The sequence below is a fragment of the Microcaecilia unicolor genome, chromosome 3 (assembly GCF_901765095.1).
Source record: "Microcaecilia unicolor chromosome 3, aMicUni1.1, whole genome shotgun sequence".
Classification (NCBI taxonomy): domain Eukaryota; kingdom Metazoa; phylum Chordata; class Amphibia; order Gymnophiona; family Siphonopidae; genus Microcaecilia; species Microcaecilia unicolor.
The window spans coordinates 175,880,550-175,898,244 of NC_044033.1; the positions used below are offsets into that span (position 1 = coordinate 175,880,550).

At 43.0% G+C, this 17,695-nt stretch overlaps 1 protein-coding gene across 1 annotated transcript in view; it reads right to left on the reverse strand.

Moving 5' to 3' along the window:
• Window positions 1-426: 426 nt before the first annotated feature.
• LOC115465845 (zinc finger E-box-binding homeobox 2-like) overlaps window positions 427-17,695 on the reverse strand; it is a 220,190-nt gene continuing 202,921 nt past the window's right edge. The window contains exons 4-8 of the mRNA XM_030196628.1: window positions 12,994-13,196; window positions 7,958-8,063; window positions 3,523-5,012; window positions 3,011-3,194; window positions 427-2,880 (exon numbers count right to left, since the gene is read on the reverse strand). Of these exons, the coding sequence (XP_030052488.1) occupies window positions 2,366-2,880; window positions 3,011-3,194; window positions 3,523-5,012; window positions 7,958-8,063; window positions 12,994-13,038 (2,340 nt within the window). The 5' untranslated portion in view covers window positions 13,039-13,196 and the 3' untranslated portion in view covers window positions 427-2,365. The remainder of the gene's footprint in view (window positions 2,881-3,010; window positions 3,195-3,522; window positions 5,013-7,957; window positions 8,064-12,993; window positions 13,197-17,695) is intronic.

The window sequence follows — 17,695 nt, forward strand, 5'->3', positions numbered from 1 at the left end:
CTCTCCACTTCAGCAGTCTAAGCTTCCTAAGCTGCTGATACTGGCCTCTTCGCATTGGTGGTGGTGGTGGTGGGGGGGGGGGGGCGGGAGGGAGGAGAACATTCTTGACAAGGCCCACCCAAAATCTGCTGTCTGGCTACGCCCTTGGTCCACCTAGTAGTCATCTTTGGAAGACAACTGTCTTGCTGTTCAATAACAGAGGTTTGGGGGGGGGGGGGGGTGCTGGGAGAATTAAGAGCAGAAGGCATGGAATAGTTGGAAAGTTTCATGGATAAACAGCAATAAATCACCTGTGTGCATGCTTCAGGAAGTAAGAGATGGTACCTGTGCAGAACGATTTATTAACACTGATTTACACAAGACTTCAGTTTCATACTTTACAAAGTATGTATTTACATGCAGCATATAAGAAAGGATACTCTAAAGTGTTCCCCCCCCCCCAAAATAAGCATTACTTTACATTATATAAAATATTGGTATTGACTGTTACTAAAACATAAAATATCTTTCATAGTGTGTTTTTCTAAAAGTATAGAAAAATATTGTAAACATGTAATTTTTGTAAGATATTATCAGAACAGGTAAACATGATTGGATAGACAGTTTATACTAATGTTTAAAACAGTGCTTGCCTCCAAACTCCACAACAACTCAGGGCTGGATATTTTCCTTATATTTCAATGCAGCTCACAGAAAGGAGGAGGGGAGCAGACAGCTGGAAAACCGGGACTGGTATTGAACATGCTGATGAGCTAGAGTTAGGTAAGGCTGCCAACTGGATCCAGATTTGCAGGACAGAATTGATCCAGTCCTGGGTATACTCCAGTGTATGCTGGGACTTCTAGTCTTGCTTTTTTTAGGGAATGCAATGGGGAAATTAGAACTACAAAGCCCTGCATACAATGGGATAAACCCAGGACTGGATCAACCCGGTCCTGCGAATCTGGATCCAGTTGGCAGTCTTAGGTCAAGGTCACCAGCCTGGTTTCAGAAAATCTGACTACTTTCCCCTGGATTATAGAAGGTCATGTTGTCTGGTTTATTTGGAGAGAAAAAATCTGTAGTAAAATTATTGCCAGCAACCCTAGTTAGCAGTCCCAGGTGATGAGGGAGAAAGTGAAAAGGCAAACCTTAGTCAGGTTTGCCTACGAGCTGGCTCACTTATTTCACAGGGGTGCATGATTCTCTTGTAAAGCAGACGAACAGGTGACTGTGATGGGTCAGCATGTGACTCAGGGTCATTAGGGCCAAGTTAGTCAGCCATGGTCTACGAACTTTCTCATTCCTACTTTTTTCAGTTTCAGTAAGAAAAATCCAGAGATGTAACTGGTGGAGGGTAAAACCAGGGCTGGTTCAGCTTGTTCTTGATGACCTGGAGTTTAGGAGCTGCTCTTGTGACATCATCATCATCATCCCAACTGCTCAATGGCCTGCTCGGCCTTCTGCTTCCTATGGCTGTGTTGCCGGTGCACACCTGACCTCAGCCCTCCCACCCCACTGTCCCCCTGTAATACTGACAATACTGGAAGCCCAGGACTGACTAAAGATTAAATAAAGCGTGCTTTAGAAATGGCCAAAATTCTGTATTAACGCAGGTTGAAGACGTTATCTCACGTTCTCGGTTTTATTCTGCCACTTATCATCTAAGATTGCCACTGGTCTGGCAAATTCAGTGCTGCTATTGTCGCACTAAATGCGTGGACATGTAGTTCCTTATCTACTCAGAGAACCAGGAACTAGTTACATAGGTACACTGAGGATACCACCAGGACTGGAGCCAACTGGTATCACTCCCCTAGTCTGTGAAGCGAGCTGATCTCCTCATAGGTTTTATTTAGTTCCTTAGAACTAAAGTTCATTAACACAACTTCTGGATAATGTGCTGTGCAAATTCAGGATCAAGGGGATCAGAGTTGCTGAGACTGAGGTTTCACAGCCTATGAAAGACAGAGATTCTGGGTATATGGCTCCTGTTTCCTATCTGCAGTGTGCACCCTCCTTTTCTTCTCTATTGTTCCTAGAGATCACAGGGTATGTTCTTGCTCTTTTCCTACACCACTCAAGCTCCTTGTGTGTCATGGCTCTAAGTCTCATCTCTGTAGCAAGTCCTCTAGAGCCCACTCTCCATGTGGTAACTCTAGCTCAGGTTCCAGATAGGTGAAGAACATATTCAGAAATCCCTGATTAAGGCCTTTGCTATTCTGCAGCACTGCTGATGTAACTTCACACAGTCTCCTCACAAGGAGCTCTTGTGCATGTTACACTTGTGATTGCATTTGGCATTATATTGGTGAAGAACACCAATATGTGGTCTAGCTTGGGATGACTGTCTTGAATGAGGGAGCAGGAGGTTTAGTTCAACCCGTCAGTCTCCTGATTGGTCCTTCAGCTGACTGCATCCCAGTTGGTTATCTGGGCAGCTCAGCTTAGGCTGATGGTCCTCTGATTGGTCTTCTAGGTAGCCTAGTTTAGGCTGTCTGCTTCCTGATTGGTTGTTGAATTGACAGTCTTCTGTTTGCTCTGCCAGGTGATCCAGGTCAGATTCTCTGCCCAGCAGACTTTCTCCTGATTGGTTACCCATGTGATCTAGCTCATGTTCACTGTCTCCTGATTGGTTGCCTGGGCTTGATGTTAGCCCAGGACTCTCTTCCATGTTGGTCAGGGTTCTGTTGATCTCTCCTAGAGGGCTCCTGCTCTCCTTCCTGCAATAGGCATACCGATGGTTCATATGCTGGGAGTAGGAGCCTGAGTGTGAAAATCTTTTGCCACACTTTTTGCACTGGTAAGGCTTCTCCCCAGAATGGAGCCGCAAGTGTTCAATGAGGTGGTGCTTATGTTTGAAGGCTTTCTGGCATGTTTTACACTGGTGTGGACGCTTCCCTGTGTCAACCAAGGAGAAAAAAGAAGACCTCAATTAGCATCTACAGACTCATTTATTCAAATTCTTAACATATCTCCTAAGTCTCAGCTGCGGGGGGTATCCTACCTTGATTCAGTATTTGATCCTCACCTGTGTGCTCATACTTGTGCCGTAAGAGGGAACTGCTCTTGTGGAAGGTTTTATCGCAGAGGTCACAGGCATACAGACCCTCCTCTGTCCTTCGCAGCCTCTTCCTCGCCAGGGTGGACTCCCCCTCCATCCCCTCATCTGGCAGTGCTGAAAGCTCTGTCTGGCCTCTGTCGAAGAGTTCCTCCTTAGTGAAAACGAACAGGAATCTTTATTTGCACTGATGGAATTTCATCCAGCCCTTCTACTCTGCAGCACCCCCCCCCCCCCAAATATTTGAGTACAGAAACCCACACATGACTCTGTCAGTGGAACCTAAATTCTGCCCTGCAGCACCCCTTGCTATCCCAGACCTAAGACCTCCACACACAGCACCTCACTCCTCCCTTGCAGCACCCCTGCTATTCCAGAACTGAGAACTCATAGACATTGTTCTGCCAGTGGACCTCTAGCCAGCCCTTCATTCTCAAATTGGGTACCAACTGATGCCCAGATATATTGATAAAGGTACTTACCAAGTGCACCTGCTTTCCCTGAAGCCTATGTGACATATGTGCAGACTCTGCTTTGTACAGATAGGTCATACATGGAAGGAACTGTAACCCATGCAATTCTGGTTTCATTTGCAACACAGGACATCTCTCCTGCAGCAAGTTATTTAAGGCACTTGGCAGAAACCCACAAAAAGTTGAATAAGGGGAATCTGGGTACAGAGAGTTGTATTTTAACATCATCTTTGTGCTTTGATTATGGCTTTTGTTGTTATCCATGGGAAACAAGTTATCTTTCATTGCTTGGATTTGTGCAGTACCGTTTGCTCTGTCTCTGGCAGACGATGAGGCATGTGCTTCTTCCCCTGACTTCGGCAAAGATAAGTCTAGGGGCTCAGCCTGAGTTTCTTTGGAGGCACAAATCTTTGGAGTGCAATGAAGGCCATTAATGGAAGATTTTGGGAGGTTGAAGGCTGGAAGGAGGTGATTGTGATGGACATGTGAAGCCACTGCAGTTGACTTGGTCGAGGTGTTGGCTTGTGCGTACTCAACCACCTGACGTTCAGTGATTACTGGAAAGCCTTTTAATGATCTGGATGAAGCAAGATCTAATCCTAGCTCATAAAGCTTTCTTTTTTCATAGGCTGGAGGAAAGGAGCACTGTTGCCAGTCAACTTCTCTGTTATTCAAACAGTTTTTACCTGCTCTTTCTAGAGAATTGAGAGTAGTCAGTTCTGCATAGTTAGTTTTCAAGTTGAGGGCAGTAGGATGACCCCTATGTCCTGTTGTCTGGACAGAGAGAGGTAATATGGGAATTTCTTGCTCTCCAGTATAATTATCCTCAGGGCTAGTATGCTTTCCATGGGACTGCAGCCCTCCAAAGCTGACTTTGTTTCCTTTGACACAACACTTGGGATTCCTGAGATAAATAGTGGCTTCAGCTGTATCTCCTCCGGCTTCACAACCATGGTTCATCTCAAAAGAACTAGCCTTCCTTACTCCAGTTTCAGCACAGGCACCCAGACCATTCTCTTTTTCAGTCTTTAGGTTTGGCATGCTGTCGCAGTAGCTCTTTTTACCTCTGGGGTGGCTTATATACTGTAGAAGATGAACTGGATTCTCTCCTGGCAAGCTGTACACTGGTTGTGGCTCTAGATCGATAGGTAAGCCCTGCATGGCATTCTGAAGAACACTAACATGAAAACCCAACCAGGCAAAGTTCTTTATAGCATCTGAGCAATGTAGAAATCCGTTCCTGGTCCTATAATCCTGTATTGGCAGTCCATTCGTCTGTTGCTGGCTGGTGTCTTGAGAGCCATGTGGTGATATGGAAGAGTGTGCTGGAGAAGCAGAATGGGACATAGAAATTGGGGAAGGACTCTTCTTGTGTTGCTCGGCCACTTTACTGGTAGCTGTCTCAGGAGCAAGGCACTTCTTGTTACTGAGGTGGGAGCTGTAGGAACCTGAATGAGAAAACCTTTTTTTGCACTTTGGGCATTCATATGGTTTTTCACCTGCAGTTTAGGGGGGGGGGGGGGGGGGAAATAGCAGATGAAAGATTAAATTAGTAAATGAAATGTTTATGGCACTCTGTTATCATCCTGCCCCCTACACAAACTTTATACTGTTGCCCCACCCCCAGTAATAATCTTCAACTCGTTCTCTCTTCATTCCATAGGCCATGTACTTTACATGTCATATATAAATAATTACATTTTTTAAATTTATTTAACAAAGTTGTACCCCACATTATCTAAAAACTCTAAGCAGTTAACAATAAAAACAGAAACAATGATGTTGAATATGCACTTAAAACAATACTGCCAGGACCAAGAATATTCATGTAATATTTCTATGCCCATAATTATAACCATCTATTTTTTTTTATTTATTTTTGTTACATTTGTACCCTGTGCTTTCCCACTCAGGGCAGGCTCAATGCAGCTTACATGGGGCAATGGAGGGTTAAGTGACTTGCCCAGAGTCACAAGGAGCTGCCTGTGCCTGATGTGGGAATTGAACTCAGTTCCTCAGTTCCCCAGGACCAAAGTCCACCACCCTAACCACTAGGCCACTCCTCCATCAACCTGACCCCCTTCATTCCCAACCTCATGTCCTCTACACACCTAGTAATAATCATCACCCTGACTCCTCCTATCATTACTCATCCCATGTCCCCTGCACCACCAGGAATAACCATCATCCTGCCCCCTCCTATCACTCCTCATGCTATGATCTGTAAACTCTCAATAATAACCATCCTCCTGCCCCTTCTATCACTCTTCATCCCATGTCCCCTACACCCCCAGTAACTATCATCACCCTGCCCCTTCCTATCATTTCTCACCCCATGTCTCCTACACCCCCAGTAATTATAAGCACCCTGCCTCCTCCTATCATTCCTCACCCTGTGTCCCCTACACCCCCCATAACAGCCATTACCCTGCCCCTTCTATCACTCCTCGTCCCATAAAGGAAGAAGGAATGGATCCTCAGAAGCTTAGCCAAGATTGGGTGGCAGAGCCAGTGGTTGGGAGGCGGGGCTAGTGCTGGGCAAGACTTCTACGGTCTGTGCCCTGAAAATGGCAGATACAAATCAAGGTAAGGTATACACAAAAAGTAGCACATATGAGTTTATCTTGTTGAGCAGACTGAATGGACCGTGCAGGTCTTTTTCTGCCATCATCTACTATGTTACTATGTCCCTCTACACCACCAGTAATTATCATCACTCTACTGCCTCCAATCATTCCTCACCCCATGTCCCCTACACTCCCCTTAATAACCAATACGCTGCCCCATCCAATCGTTTCTCACCCTATGTTCCCTACACCCCCAGTAATAACCATCACCCTGCCCTTTCCTATCATTCCTCAGCCCATGTCCCCTACACTCCAACTAATAACCATCACCCTGCCCCCTCCTATTATAAGAACATAAGCATTGGCATACTGGGACAGACTGAAGGTCCATCAAGCCCAGTATCCTGTTTCTAACAGCGTCCAATCCAGGTCACAAGTACCTGGCAACATCCCAGAACAGCAAAACAGATTTTATGCTGCTTATCCTAGAATATGCAGTATATTTTCCCAAGTCCATCTTAATAATGGCTTATGGACTTTTCTTTTAGGAAAGTAGCCAAACCTTTTTTAAACCCTGCTAAGCTAACTGCTTTTATCACATTATTTGACAACGAATTCCAGAGTTTAATTACTTGTTGAGTGAAGAAATGTTTTCTCTGATACATTTTAAATTTACTACTTAGTAGCTTCTTTGCGTGGCCCCTAGTCCTAGTATTTCTGGAAAGAGTAAACAAGCGATTCACGTCTACCTGTTCCACTCCACTCAGTATTTTATAAACCTCTATCATATCTTCCCTTAAATGGTTGGTATTCTCAATGGAGAAGGGTAGATAGTGGGGTTCTGCAGGGGTCTGTGTTGGGACTGCTGATTTTTAATATATTTATAAATGATCTAGAGATGGGAATAAATGACAAGAGGATTATGAAAAATTGCAAGAGGACCTTATGAGTCTGGGAGACTGGGTATCCAAAAGGCAGTTGACATTTAATGTGAGCAAGTGCAAAATAATGCATATGGGAAAGAAGAACCCAAACTATAGCTATGTGATGCAAAGTTCTACATTAGGAGTCACCACCCAGGAAAAGGATTTTTGTGTCATCGTTGATGATACATTGAAACCCTCTGCTCAGTGTGTAGTGGCAGCTAAGAAAGCAAATAGAATGTTAGGAATTATTAGAAAAGGAATGGAAAACAAAAATTAGAACGTTACAAATGCCTTTGTATCTCTCCATGGTGTGACTGTACCTCAAATACTGCGTACAATTGTGGTCACCACATCTCAAAAAAGATATAGCAGAATTAGAAAAGGTACAGAGAACGTCAAGAGTATGGGACGACTTCCCTATGAGGAAAAGCTAAAGTGGCCAGATCTCTTCAGCTTGGAAAAAAGACAGCTAAGTGGAGATATGATAGAAGTCTATAAAATACTGAGTGAACTGGAATGGATAGATGTGAATCGCTTGTTCACTCTTTCCAAAAATATTAGGACACGGGGGCCCACAATGAGGCTATTAAGTAGTACATTTTAAACAAACTGGAGAAAATATTTCTTCACTCAATGTGTAATTAAACTGGAGTTTGTTACCAGATAATGTGGAAAAATCAGTTAGTTTAGCAGGGTTTAAAAAAGTTTGGATACTATCCTAAAACAAAAGTTCATAAGCCATTATTAAAATGGACTTGGGAAAATCCACTGCCTATTTCTAGGATAAGCATAAAAAAAACTGTTTTATTGTTTTGGGATGTTGCCTGGTACTTGTGACCTGGACTGGCCACTGCTGGAAACAGGATACTAGGCTTGATGGACCTTCGGTCTGTCCTATTATGGCAATGCTTGTGTTCTTATGCAAATCCTGCAGAGGCTAAGAGGTCTCACCGCTGTGAATCCGCAGATGCTCCTTCAGATGGTGCTTGTACTTAAAGGCTTTTCCACACTCATGGCATTTGAATTTTCTGTTCTCTGTACTTTGGTCACCTGTATGCTGAAAATACAAATGTCCTGATGAAAATTTAACAAGGCAGATAAAATGAGGTATCTGGATCATTATGTTGAAGACTTTTTATTGAACAAACCAGACAGTATATATAGAGAGGGGAAATTCTATAAAAGGAACCCAAAATTAGGCCTCAAAAAACACACAGGCAAGCGGTCTGCAAGATCCAATACAGCAGAAAAGAAAAGCAGACCCACGTGGTAAAATAAAACGAGCTTTATTCAACATAGATACATACAATTAGCATATAACTTTCCTCTAACCACCCAACATAGCCATGTTTCACCCTCTGAAGGGCTGCATCAGGGGCTTAACATTAAACCAGCAGGAACAGTCCAATGTTTTCCCTGTCTGGTTAGTGTAGTGTAGTGTAGAGGATAAAGCTCTCAGGCTGTGAGCTGTCTTTCCCAATGACCTGCAACCTGACACAGAGGGTGCTTACAAATATTTGGGAGCTTTATTCTTTGTGCTACACTGCACTAACCAGACAAGGAAAACATTGGACTGTTCCTGCTGGTTTAATGTTAAGCTCCTGATGCAGCACTTGAGAGGGAGAAACTGGTCATGTTGGGTGGTTCGAGGAAAGTTTTATGCTGATTTTATGTTATCTGCATTGAATAAATTTTGTTTTATTCATCACGTGGGTCTGCTTTTCTTTTCTGCGACCCAAAATTAGGCAGCAGGAAGATAGGCACTGATAGTATTCTGCAAAAAGGGTGTGCACCCTGTATAGCCTACCTCGTATCTCACATCTAATCAGGGGCGTAGCCAGACTTCGGCGGGAGGGGGGTCCAGAACCCGAGGTGAGGGGGCACATTTTAGCCCCCCCCCGGCACCGCCAACCCCTCCCGCCATTGCCGACCCCCCCTGCCGCCGCCGCCACCACCACCACCACCACGAACTTTGACCCCCCTCCCTGCCGACAACCCTCTTGACCCCTCCTCCTGCCGCCAACCCTCCCCTGCCGCCGCCGTCACCCTCCCCAATCCCTACCAGCCAAGGTCCTCTTCTTCTGGCACAAGGTTTCGTTCTGTTTCTGTGAGTCTTACGTCCTGCACATACAACGTGCAGGACGTCAGACTCAGAAACAGAACGAAGCCTTGTGCCGGAAGAAGAGGGCCTCGGCTGGTGGGGGTCCCCTGCCAGCAAAGGTAGCCCACAGCGATGGCGACGGCGGGGGAGGGTTGGCGGCGGGAGGAGGGTCAAGAAGGTCGTCGGCAGGGGGTTCTAGGGCCAAATCTATGGGGACCCAGGCCCCCGTGGCCCCACGTAGCTATGCCACTGCATCTAATTAGGCGTGGCACGTATGCCTGCTGAAACCTGCTATAAATGTTGACGTGCAAGTAATCCTTCTCCATATGCTCAACTTCTCAAATAACTTAACCTTTATATTACCCAGGTCCAGGTGATCAGAAATTCATAATAGGATCCGTCAGATCAACGCGTCCACCTCTTAATTGGCTAAAATATTTCTTCATGGGCCAAGCATATTTATAGAGGTGGTACCGTAATCCTCATTAATCCCATCAGTATTTTAAACTTACATTTTTTGATAATTTCTATATTTTTAAAAATTATTTTACTATTTTCACAACCATTCTTATTCTTAATCTTGATTTCCTTCTGTTATACACAAATCAATTGCTTCTGTTAGGCATAAGTCAAACGTATTTAAGAGCAATACTTAGTTTATCAGTTTTTTTCAGCTACTTTCAGCTTATTTAGCTACTTTCCATAATACACGGTGGAGACTAATAATAATGGCACAAAAATTATCCTATTCTACAACATTGCATCTAACTTTTAGGAATGACCCTTGATCTGCCTGCACTTCTCCTGTGGCCACGCCCCTTTTGAATTGCGCACTATCAAATTATAGAATAGGGCAGTGGTTCCCAAACCTGGTCCTCGAGAAACCCCAGCCAGTTAGGTTTTCAGGATATCCACAATGAATATTCATGAGAAAGATCTGCATGCGTACATTAGGTTTCAAATGATCTCAAAATGGTCATACTTGCTATAGTTACGTAGATGATATTAATACCAATTAATTCTTCCTTACAGCAGGTGTCAATAATGGTTAATAACTGCTTAGTGGTCATTGGAGCCTGGATGAAGAGATATATGCTTAAAGTTAATGCAGAGAAGACAAAAAATTTATTATTTGATTATAAACCTGATCCTATGTTGTCCCAAATGATGGTCGGAGGTACTTTGTATCCCCTACAAAAGGTTATTAAATTACTAGGTGTTTATATTGATCAGGCTTTAACACTGGATTATCAAATTTCATCTATAATAAAGAGTTCTTTTGGTATACTATCGAAATTTTGAGACGCATTAGGAGATTTTTTTAGATTTCTCGTTAGGTTGCTGGTGCAGTCTTAAGTTTGATCTAAACTGGATTATTGCAATCTTCTGCTGTTGGACGCTCCTAAATATGAATTGCGTAGACAGCAATCTGTACAAAATACAGCAGTGAGATTACTTTTTTCATCAACAAAGCATGATCATATTACTCAGTTCTATTTACAATTGTACTGATTGCCAACTGAAGCAAGAATTTTTTTCAAATTTGCATGCATTTTGTTTCAAGTTCTAACTGGAGACTCTCCAAACCACTTCATAGAGCGAGTGAAGTTTATAGATTTTAGGAAAAGTAGAAGATCATACTATTCTTCTCCTTTTGCAGTTCCTTCTCCTAACAGCATAAAAAGATTTGTCTTTTTTAAGTAGTTGATGATGTCTCAGGCTCCCAATATTTGGAACTCACTTGCTTTAAAGGAGGAGGATTTAAATAGTTATGATAGTTTTCGGAAACTTCTGAAGCCTATTCTTTTAAAAAGATTTGTTAATTTCTTTTATTTCATTTTATGGTACAATTGTACAGGGCTTTTTTTGAGGGGGTACTTGGGGGTACTAAGTACCAGCACCTTTTTCATTGTCTGCTAAAATTGACCCATGGTCCTCGTATTTTAATGAAAGAGCTCATGCTCTACACAACAATTCTGCCTTGTCATAGATTCTGTGACTGGTTGCAGGGGGCCTGGTTATTGTGGGGTGGGCCCCTCAGTGATCACCCCACCCCTGAAGGGTGGCCTGGTATTTGAGTACCAGCACCTTTTTCGCTAGAAAAAATGCACTGCAATTGTAATTCCCAAGGTTGTGCCTTGGGTTTTGGCTCTATATTTGAATGTAAACTGCCTAGGGCCCTTTTTACTAAGGTGTGTCGGTGCCTACTTGTGTCCAACGCGTGTCAAATTGGAAGTAGCGCCCGGCTACTGCATGCCTCGGGTGGTAATTCCATTTTTGTCGAGCACCCAAAACATGCGGTAGAAAATATTTTCTGTCATCTACCGCGTGGCGCTTACGTGGCAGTAATCGGCAGTTTACATGCATTGGCCGCTTACCACCCGGTTAGCGCGTGAGACCTTACCGCTAAGTCAATGGGTGGCGGTAAGGTCTCAGCCCCAAAGTGGATGCACGCCGGTTTAAATTTTGCCGCATGTCAATTGTCCGGCACCAAAAAACAAAATGCCTTTTTTCAATGCGCGCTGAACAAATGGACCTGCGCACATCCAAAACACACACCTACACCAGTGCAGGCCACTTATTGGTGCACCTTAATAAAAGGGCCCCCTAGAAACCTATGGATCAGGAGGTCTAGAAATTTATTTATTTATTTATTTATTATATTTATATACAATTGTGTCTCCATTTATGAGTGTTTGATTAGGTGTATGGACAGCAGTTTATGAAGTTATTTAAAGTGGAGTTTTTTTTAAAGACTTATGATTAAAGAGGCCCTTTTTCTTATTATAAGGCGAATCGTTTGGGAGTAGGAGGTGCTGTTCAAACTGAGGTCTTTTTTTCTCCACTTTCTTTCATTCGTGAGTCCACTATCACCTTTCGACACTCTACGTAATTGTAGAATAATTTGGAAATTGAGGTTATATTTATATCCCACATTTTCCCACCTATTTGCAGGCTCAATGTGGCTTACAAAGTACCGTAAAGGTATTTGCCATAACAAATACAATATTGTGTTGTGGTCAGATGAGGTAGAAGTGAGTCAGATGTTAGGGGTCAAGGGGAGAGGATAGTATGTTGTCCAGTACGATCTTTGATTATGTTGTGTTGCTAGGTATGGGGAATTATGTTGGATCGGTGGGGTAGGATTTTTGAAGAGGCAATGTAATGCAATGAAATATATTACAATGCAATGTAATATATTACAAAAAAATCTCTCTCATGAATATTCATTGTGGATATCCTGAAAACCTGAATGGCTGGGGTCTCTCCCAGACCAGGTTTGGGAACCACTGGAATAGGCATAGAGCAGATCCATGCATAAACCCAAATGAGGGCCAATTAACACCAATGATTGATTGTTAATGGCTCAACAACTAATTCATTTGTGAAAGGATCTGAGATCCGCATCCAAATTTTGGCAACCTATATAGAAGTCGGGAAACAATCCAGTTATCAAACATACCATAAGAGTATCTGACCTTTTAAACAGAAGAAATATGCGCAGAATTTGCTTTAATTCCTCCCCCTCCCCCCATAATTCTCTCCCAGTAAGATACCCTGGACCTCAAGAGGCTGGTTTCTTATACCCCTCAATTATCCCTCCTTTCACTAACCCACCCCACCCATGTCCTTCTCCCCCATGGATGATTAAATAAGTAGGACATTTTGTCTGTTAGGGTCAGGTGTAGCAAGAAAATGTTTCCCTACACAGGTCAGCCAGTGAACCTCCTTGTAGGAACCCTGCTGTTCCCAATACTGAGACCCCCCTCCAGATCTGTCAAAGCACCTCAAAGCGGCCCATTAGCACCCTATGCTATTTCAGTACTGAGACCACCACCCCCAACACACACACAAAAACGCACCTCAGGTCTACCTTGCACCATACCTGATTATATGCTAATACTGGGCCAGGGGTACTGTGCATGGCCATGTGCTGCTCCAAATGAGACTTGCAGTGGACTATGCAGCCACACAGTGAACAAATGAGTGTCTCCTGCCTCCCGTGGTTGTGCCGGACATGGTTATTAAGAGATGCATGACACCGATATCCTCGCTCACAGTATGGGCACCTCAGCAAGCGGGCAAAACCTAAAACCAAATGATTGGGGTGATTAGGTGGCACATGGAGAAGAAAGAAGGCAGGTGGATGGGCTGCTATGTTAACTTACACTATTATATTTAAATTCCTGTTGAGATCATACAGCCTTAACTTACTATGGGGCTCATTTTTAAAGCACTTGGACTTTCCATAGGTTACAATGGAACTTTGTAAGTCTAAATGCTTTGAAAATACACTTCCATGTATTGTAAAACTTGTGGAACCAAGATTAGAACCAGAGATCCTGTGACTTAAAGAATAGTGACGTCCATATTCAAAACAATTTACACAGTTAACTTTGGTATTAACCATACACATCATTGTATTTAAAAATAAATTGACCTGCTCACTGCAAAATGTTTGACTAGTCACCTTAATGGACAACTTCTGGCTGGACATTTAGGAAAACAAGGGCCTGGAGGTGTTCCAAGGGTGGGCCAAAAAGTGGATAGTGGGGTAATATTCAGACCTATCTGGTTAACGTTATGAAGTCAGGTTGAAATGTATAAAAGCCTGTCCTAACTTCACCAGCTACCTTATCTGGTTAAGTACCGGACCGCATATCCAGACCTGAAAATCTGCTTAAAGATAAATAAGTCATCTGGTTATTTTTAAGCGGAGAACTGGCTGCTGAATATTAATCTCAGTGTCTCTGGAGCCTTACGTGATGATGCTCCTACTCTTTGGGCTGGCTGAGGTTAGGGTGACTGTGGAATGGAAGAGTAGCCTTGGCCCACCCTGAATGGCCCACCAAAATAGTTCAATGGCAGTTACTTCACTCTGCTGTGTCCTGCCCTCAGATCTGGCATTTTTCTCTCCCCTCTCTCTCTGATTTAACAGCAGAAAATTCATCCCTTGAACTGCAGCAAGGTGGCCTCTATCCCTCACATCATGCTCTGAAACTAGGTACAGCTGCTAGCCAGAGGGGTGGGAGAACACAGCAGTTCCTATAAAATTAATTTAATTCAATGTAATTTAATGTTAGCATTTCTATTCTGCTTAACCAGCCCAACAGGAGCTCTGAGGTTTTTTTTTTTAAAGTCTATCTTTTTGGTTCCGTCCTTCCACTATTTAGGTGTCATCCTTAACTCCCATCTGACATTTACACCCCAGATATCTAATATATGCAAAACTGGCTTCTATATCTGTAGGCAACTGCGTTCTGTTAGGAAATACTTTGATCATAATGCATTTCACTCACTTATCCTGTCAATACTCATTTCGAGAATAGATTACTGTAACACTATCTACCTTGGAGCACCAGGTTACGTGCTCAAACGACTTCAGTCACTCCAGAACACTGCACTTCGGTTATCTGTTATGCTAAAAAATCGGATCACATCTATCCCTTGCTCCAGAAATACCACTCTCTCCTTCAAGGCATTATGGGTTGGCCTGCCTCAATATTTATCGAATCTTACTATCCCATACTCTCCTATGCGACTAGTTCAGTCTTTAAATGACTTTCGCCTAGTCCTTCCCAACCCCAGGCATTGTGCTTTTTATTTTGCAGCTCCTTTCCACTGGAATTCTCTCTCACGTGATATCCCAGCAGAATCCGCATTCAAGAAATTCAAATCTGCTATAAAGACTTGGTTATTACACCAAGCCTTTAATCCTTCATAGGATGTTTGCCGCTGCTGGTTCTCCTGTATATTTTACTTTTTTCCCTGTCCCCTCCCTCTTCCTTAATAGTCTTTCATTGCATGTTGTTTTCTTGTCGTAGTATCTAATCTGCTTGAATGTGTTACTTTCGTATCGATATACTGTAGTTCTTTTCATCACTTTTTACTTTTACATTTAATATTGTACACCAGCCTAGATCTATTATTAGTTAAGGTGGTATATCAAATTCTCCTACATAAATAAAAAAATTAAATACATAACCTGACTTAAGAGGTTACAACTAGGGTGTTTGATTTCAGGTTTTAACTAATACATAGCAATAAAACACCCTTGATGCAAAAAAAAAAAAAAAACCCCAAACAAACAAAAAAACAACCCAAAACTAGAATATGTGTTTATTGAATAAACACAGAAACCTCCCTTCCACTAGTACTCTCTCACCCCTCCCATGGGTTGTCTTGTCATCTCCACTCAGTTTTTGTGTATTTTCTCAACTGATGACTCCTATTCAGGGGTGAACTGACCATTGGAACAATAGCGCAGCGCCTGAGGGCTGAAAGCAGTAGAGAACCCACTCTCCCCTAACTTCCATCTAATTTAGGGGTCCTTTTACAAAAGCGCGCTGAAAAATGGCTTGCTGTAGTGTAGGCACAGGTTTTGGGCTTGCGTCGATCCTTTTTTTAACGAGCCTGTAAGAAAGTCCTATTTTAAATTTTTGCTGAAAATGGACGTGCGGCAAAATGAAAATTGCCGCGCATCAATTTTGGGTCTGAGACCTTACCGCCAGCCATTGACCTAGCGGTAAAGACTCATGCGGTAACCAGGCGGTAATGACCTACGCGCGCCAAATGCAACTTGGCATGCGTCCATTATGCGCACCTGAAAATAAAAAATATTTTTTGGACGTGTGCCAAAAATGAAATTACCACAAGAGCCACGCGGTAGTCGGGCGGACTCCATTTTGGCGCCCGTTGCGCGCACACAGATGCTTACACAGCTTAGTAAAAGGACTCCTCAGTCACTTTTGATAGGTAGTTAGTGGCCCATGGCTCTTATTGCCTGAGGGCCGAAAAAAGACTGTCAGTCTGCCCCTGCTCCTTTGACACAAATGCACATAAAGAGATGTGAAAAAGATTTTCCCCCTCCTGATTTCCCCTACTATTGCACATATGTTAGACTGAATGGTTTCTGATCGTTAAAGAAAATGTAATATTAGAAAAGGAACCTGAGTAAACACATAAAGACAGTTTTTAAATTATAACTTTATTTCAAGAATAAAGTTATCCAATATTCATACCACCCATGTGAAAAAGTAACTGCTCCCATAGTTACTCAATCAATCAATTGACCACATTTAATTGATAATTAGATTTAGCTGATTGAACACAGCCAGACGAAATTGCAGCCAGCCCTGGTGAATCTAAACCTCACTAAATATTGAATCTTACCATGAGAGTGAGGTAGTCACCACAAAATTTCTCAATCAAAGAAAATTCCAGAAGAGATGAGAAAAAAAGTTGTTGAAATGTATCGGTCTGGAAAGGGTTACGATGCCATTTCTAAAGCTCTAGGATTTCACGAACCACAGTGAGAGTCATTATCTCCAAACGGAGAGGACTTGGAACAGTGGTGAAACTGCAGGGCCTCTCTAGCCTCAGCTAAGGTCATGACTCTACATTAAGAAGGAGACGGGGCAAAAATGGGAGGAAATCACTACTATCCAACAGTAACATCAATGCTTGTCTCACATTTCCAAAAATACTACTGAATGATCCCCAAGGCTTTTGGGATAATGTTCAATCGACAGACAAGTAAAAAGTGAAATTCTTTGGACAACAGAGGACCCATTATGACTGAGCATTCCAAAGTAAGAAAATCATATCAACAGTCAAACGTGGTGGTAGTGTGATGGTGAAGGGATGCTCTGTTGCCTTAGCGCCTGGAAAACTTGCCGTTATTGAAGGAACCATGTATTCTACACTGTACCAGAAAGTTCTTAAGGAGAATGTTTGGTCATCTGTCCATGAGCTGAAACTGAAGCGTAGTTGGGTTATGCAGCAAGACAATGATCCAAAACACAAAAGCAAGTCTACATCTGAATGGTTGAGAAGAATCAAAATTTAAGTTTTGGACTGGTCTAGTCAAAATCCTGACTTCAATCCTATAGAGATGCTGTGGCAGGACTAGAAATGAGCAGTTCATGCATGAAAAGCTATAAATGTATCTGAATTAAAGCAGTTCTGCAAAGAAGAGTGGGCTAAGATTCCTCAACGGTGATGTGAAAGCCTGATATTAGATTATAAAAAGCATTTTGCTGCAATTATTGCAGCCAACGGTGGGTGGGTCAGCCAATTGGAGCAGTAACTTTTTCACATGGGTGATATGTGTGTTGGATAACTATGGGGTCCTTTTACTAAGCAAAAAGTGGCCTGTGGTACTGTGGGCACATGTTTTTGGCGTGTGCTGGGCCAGTTTTTACTGTGTCTGGGAAAAAGGGCTTTTTTTCAGTGGGCTGGAAAAAGGGCCTGCGGTAAAACTGAAACCAGTGTGCACCTATTTATGGCCCAAGCCCTTAATGCTACCACTGATCTAGCTCTAAGGGCTCATGCGCTACACACGTGGTGACTGATCAGCGCATGCCAACTGCCGATTAATGCCAGAAATGCCGCGCACAGTAGCAAATAAAATATAATTTGTCCCGGCGGTATGGATGCATGCCAAATCCAAATTTACCAACAGGGAGGCATGCTAGACTGACGGTAATCTCATTTTGGCGTGCGCTGCACACATGTACAGCCTACTGCACCTTTGCAAAAGGGCCCCTAAATTCCTTAAGTAAGGGGCTCGTTTACTCATGTGTGGT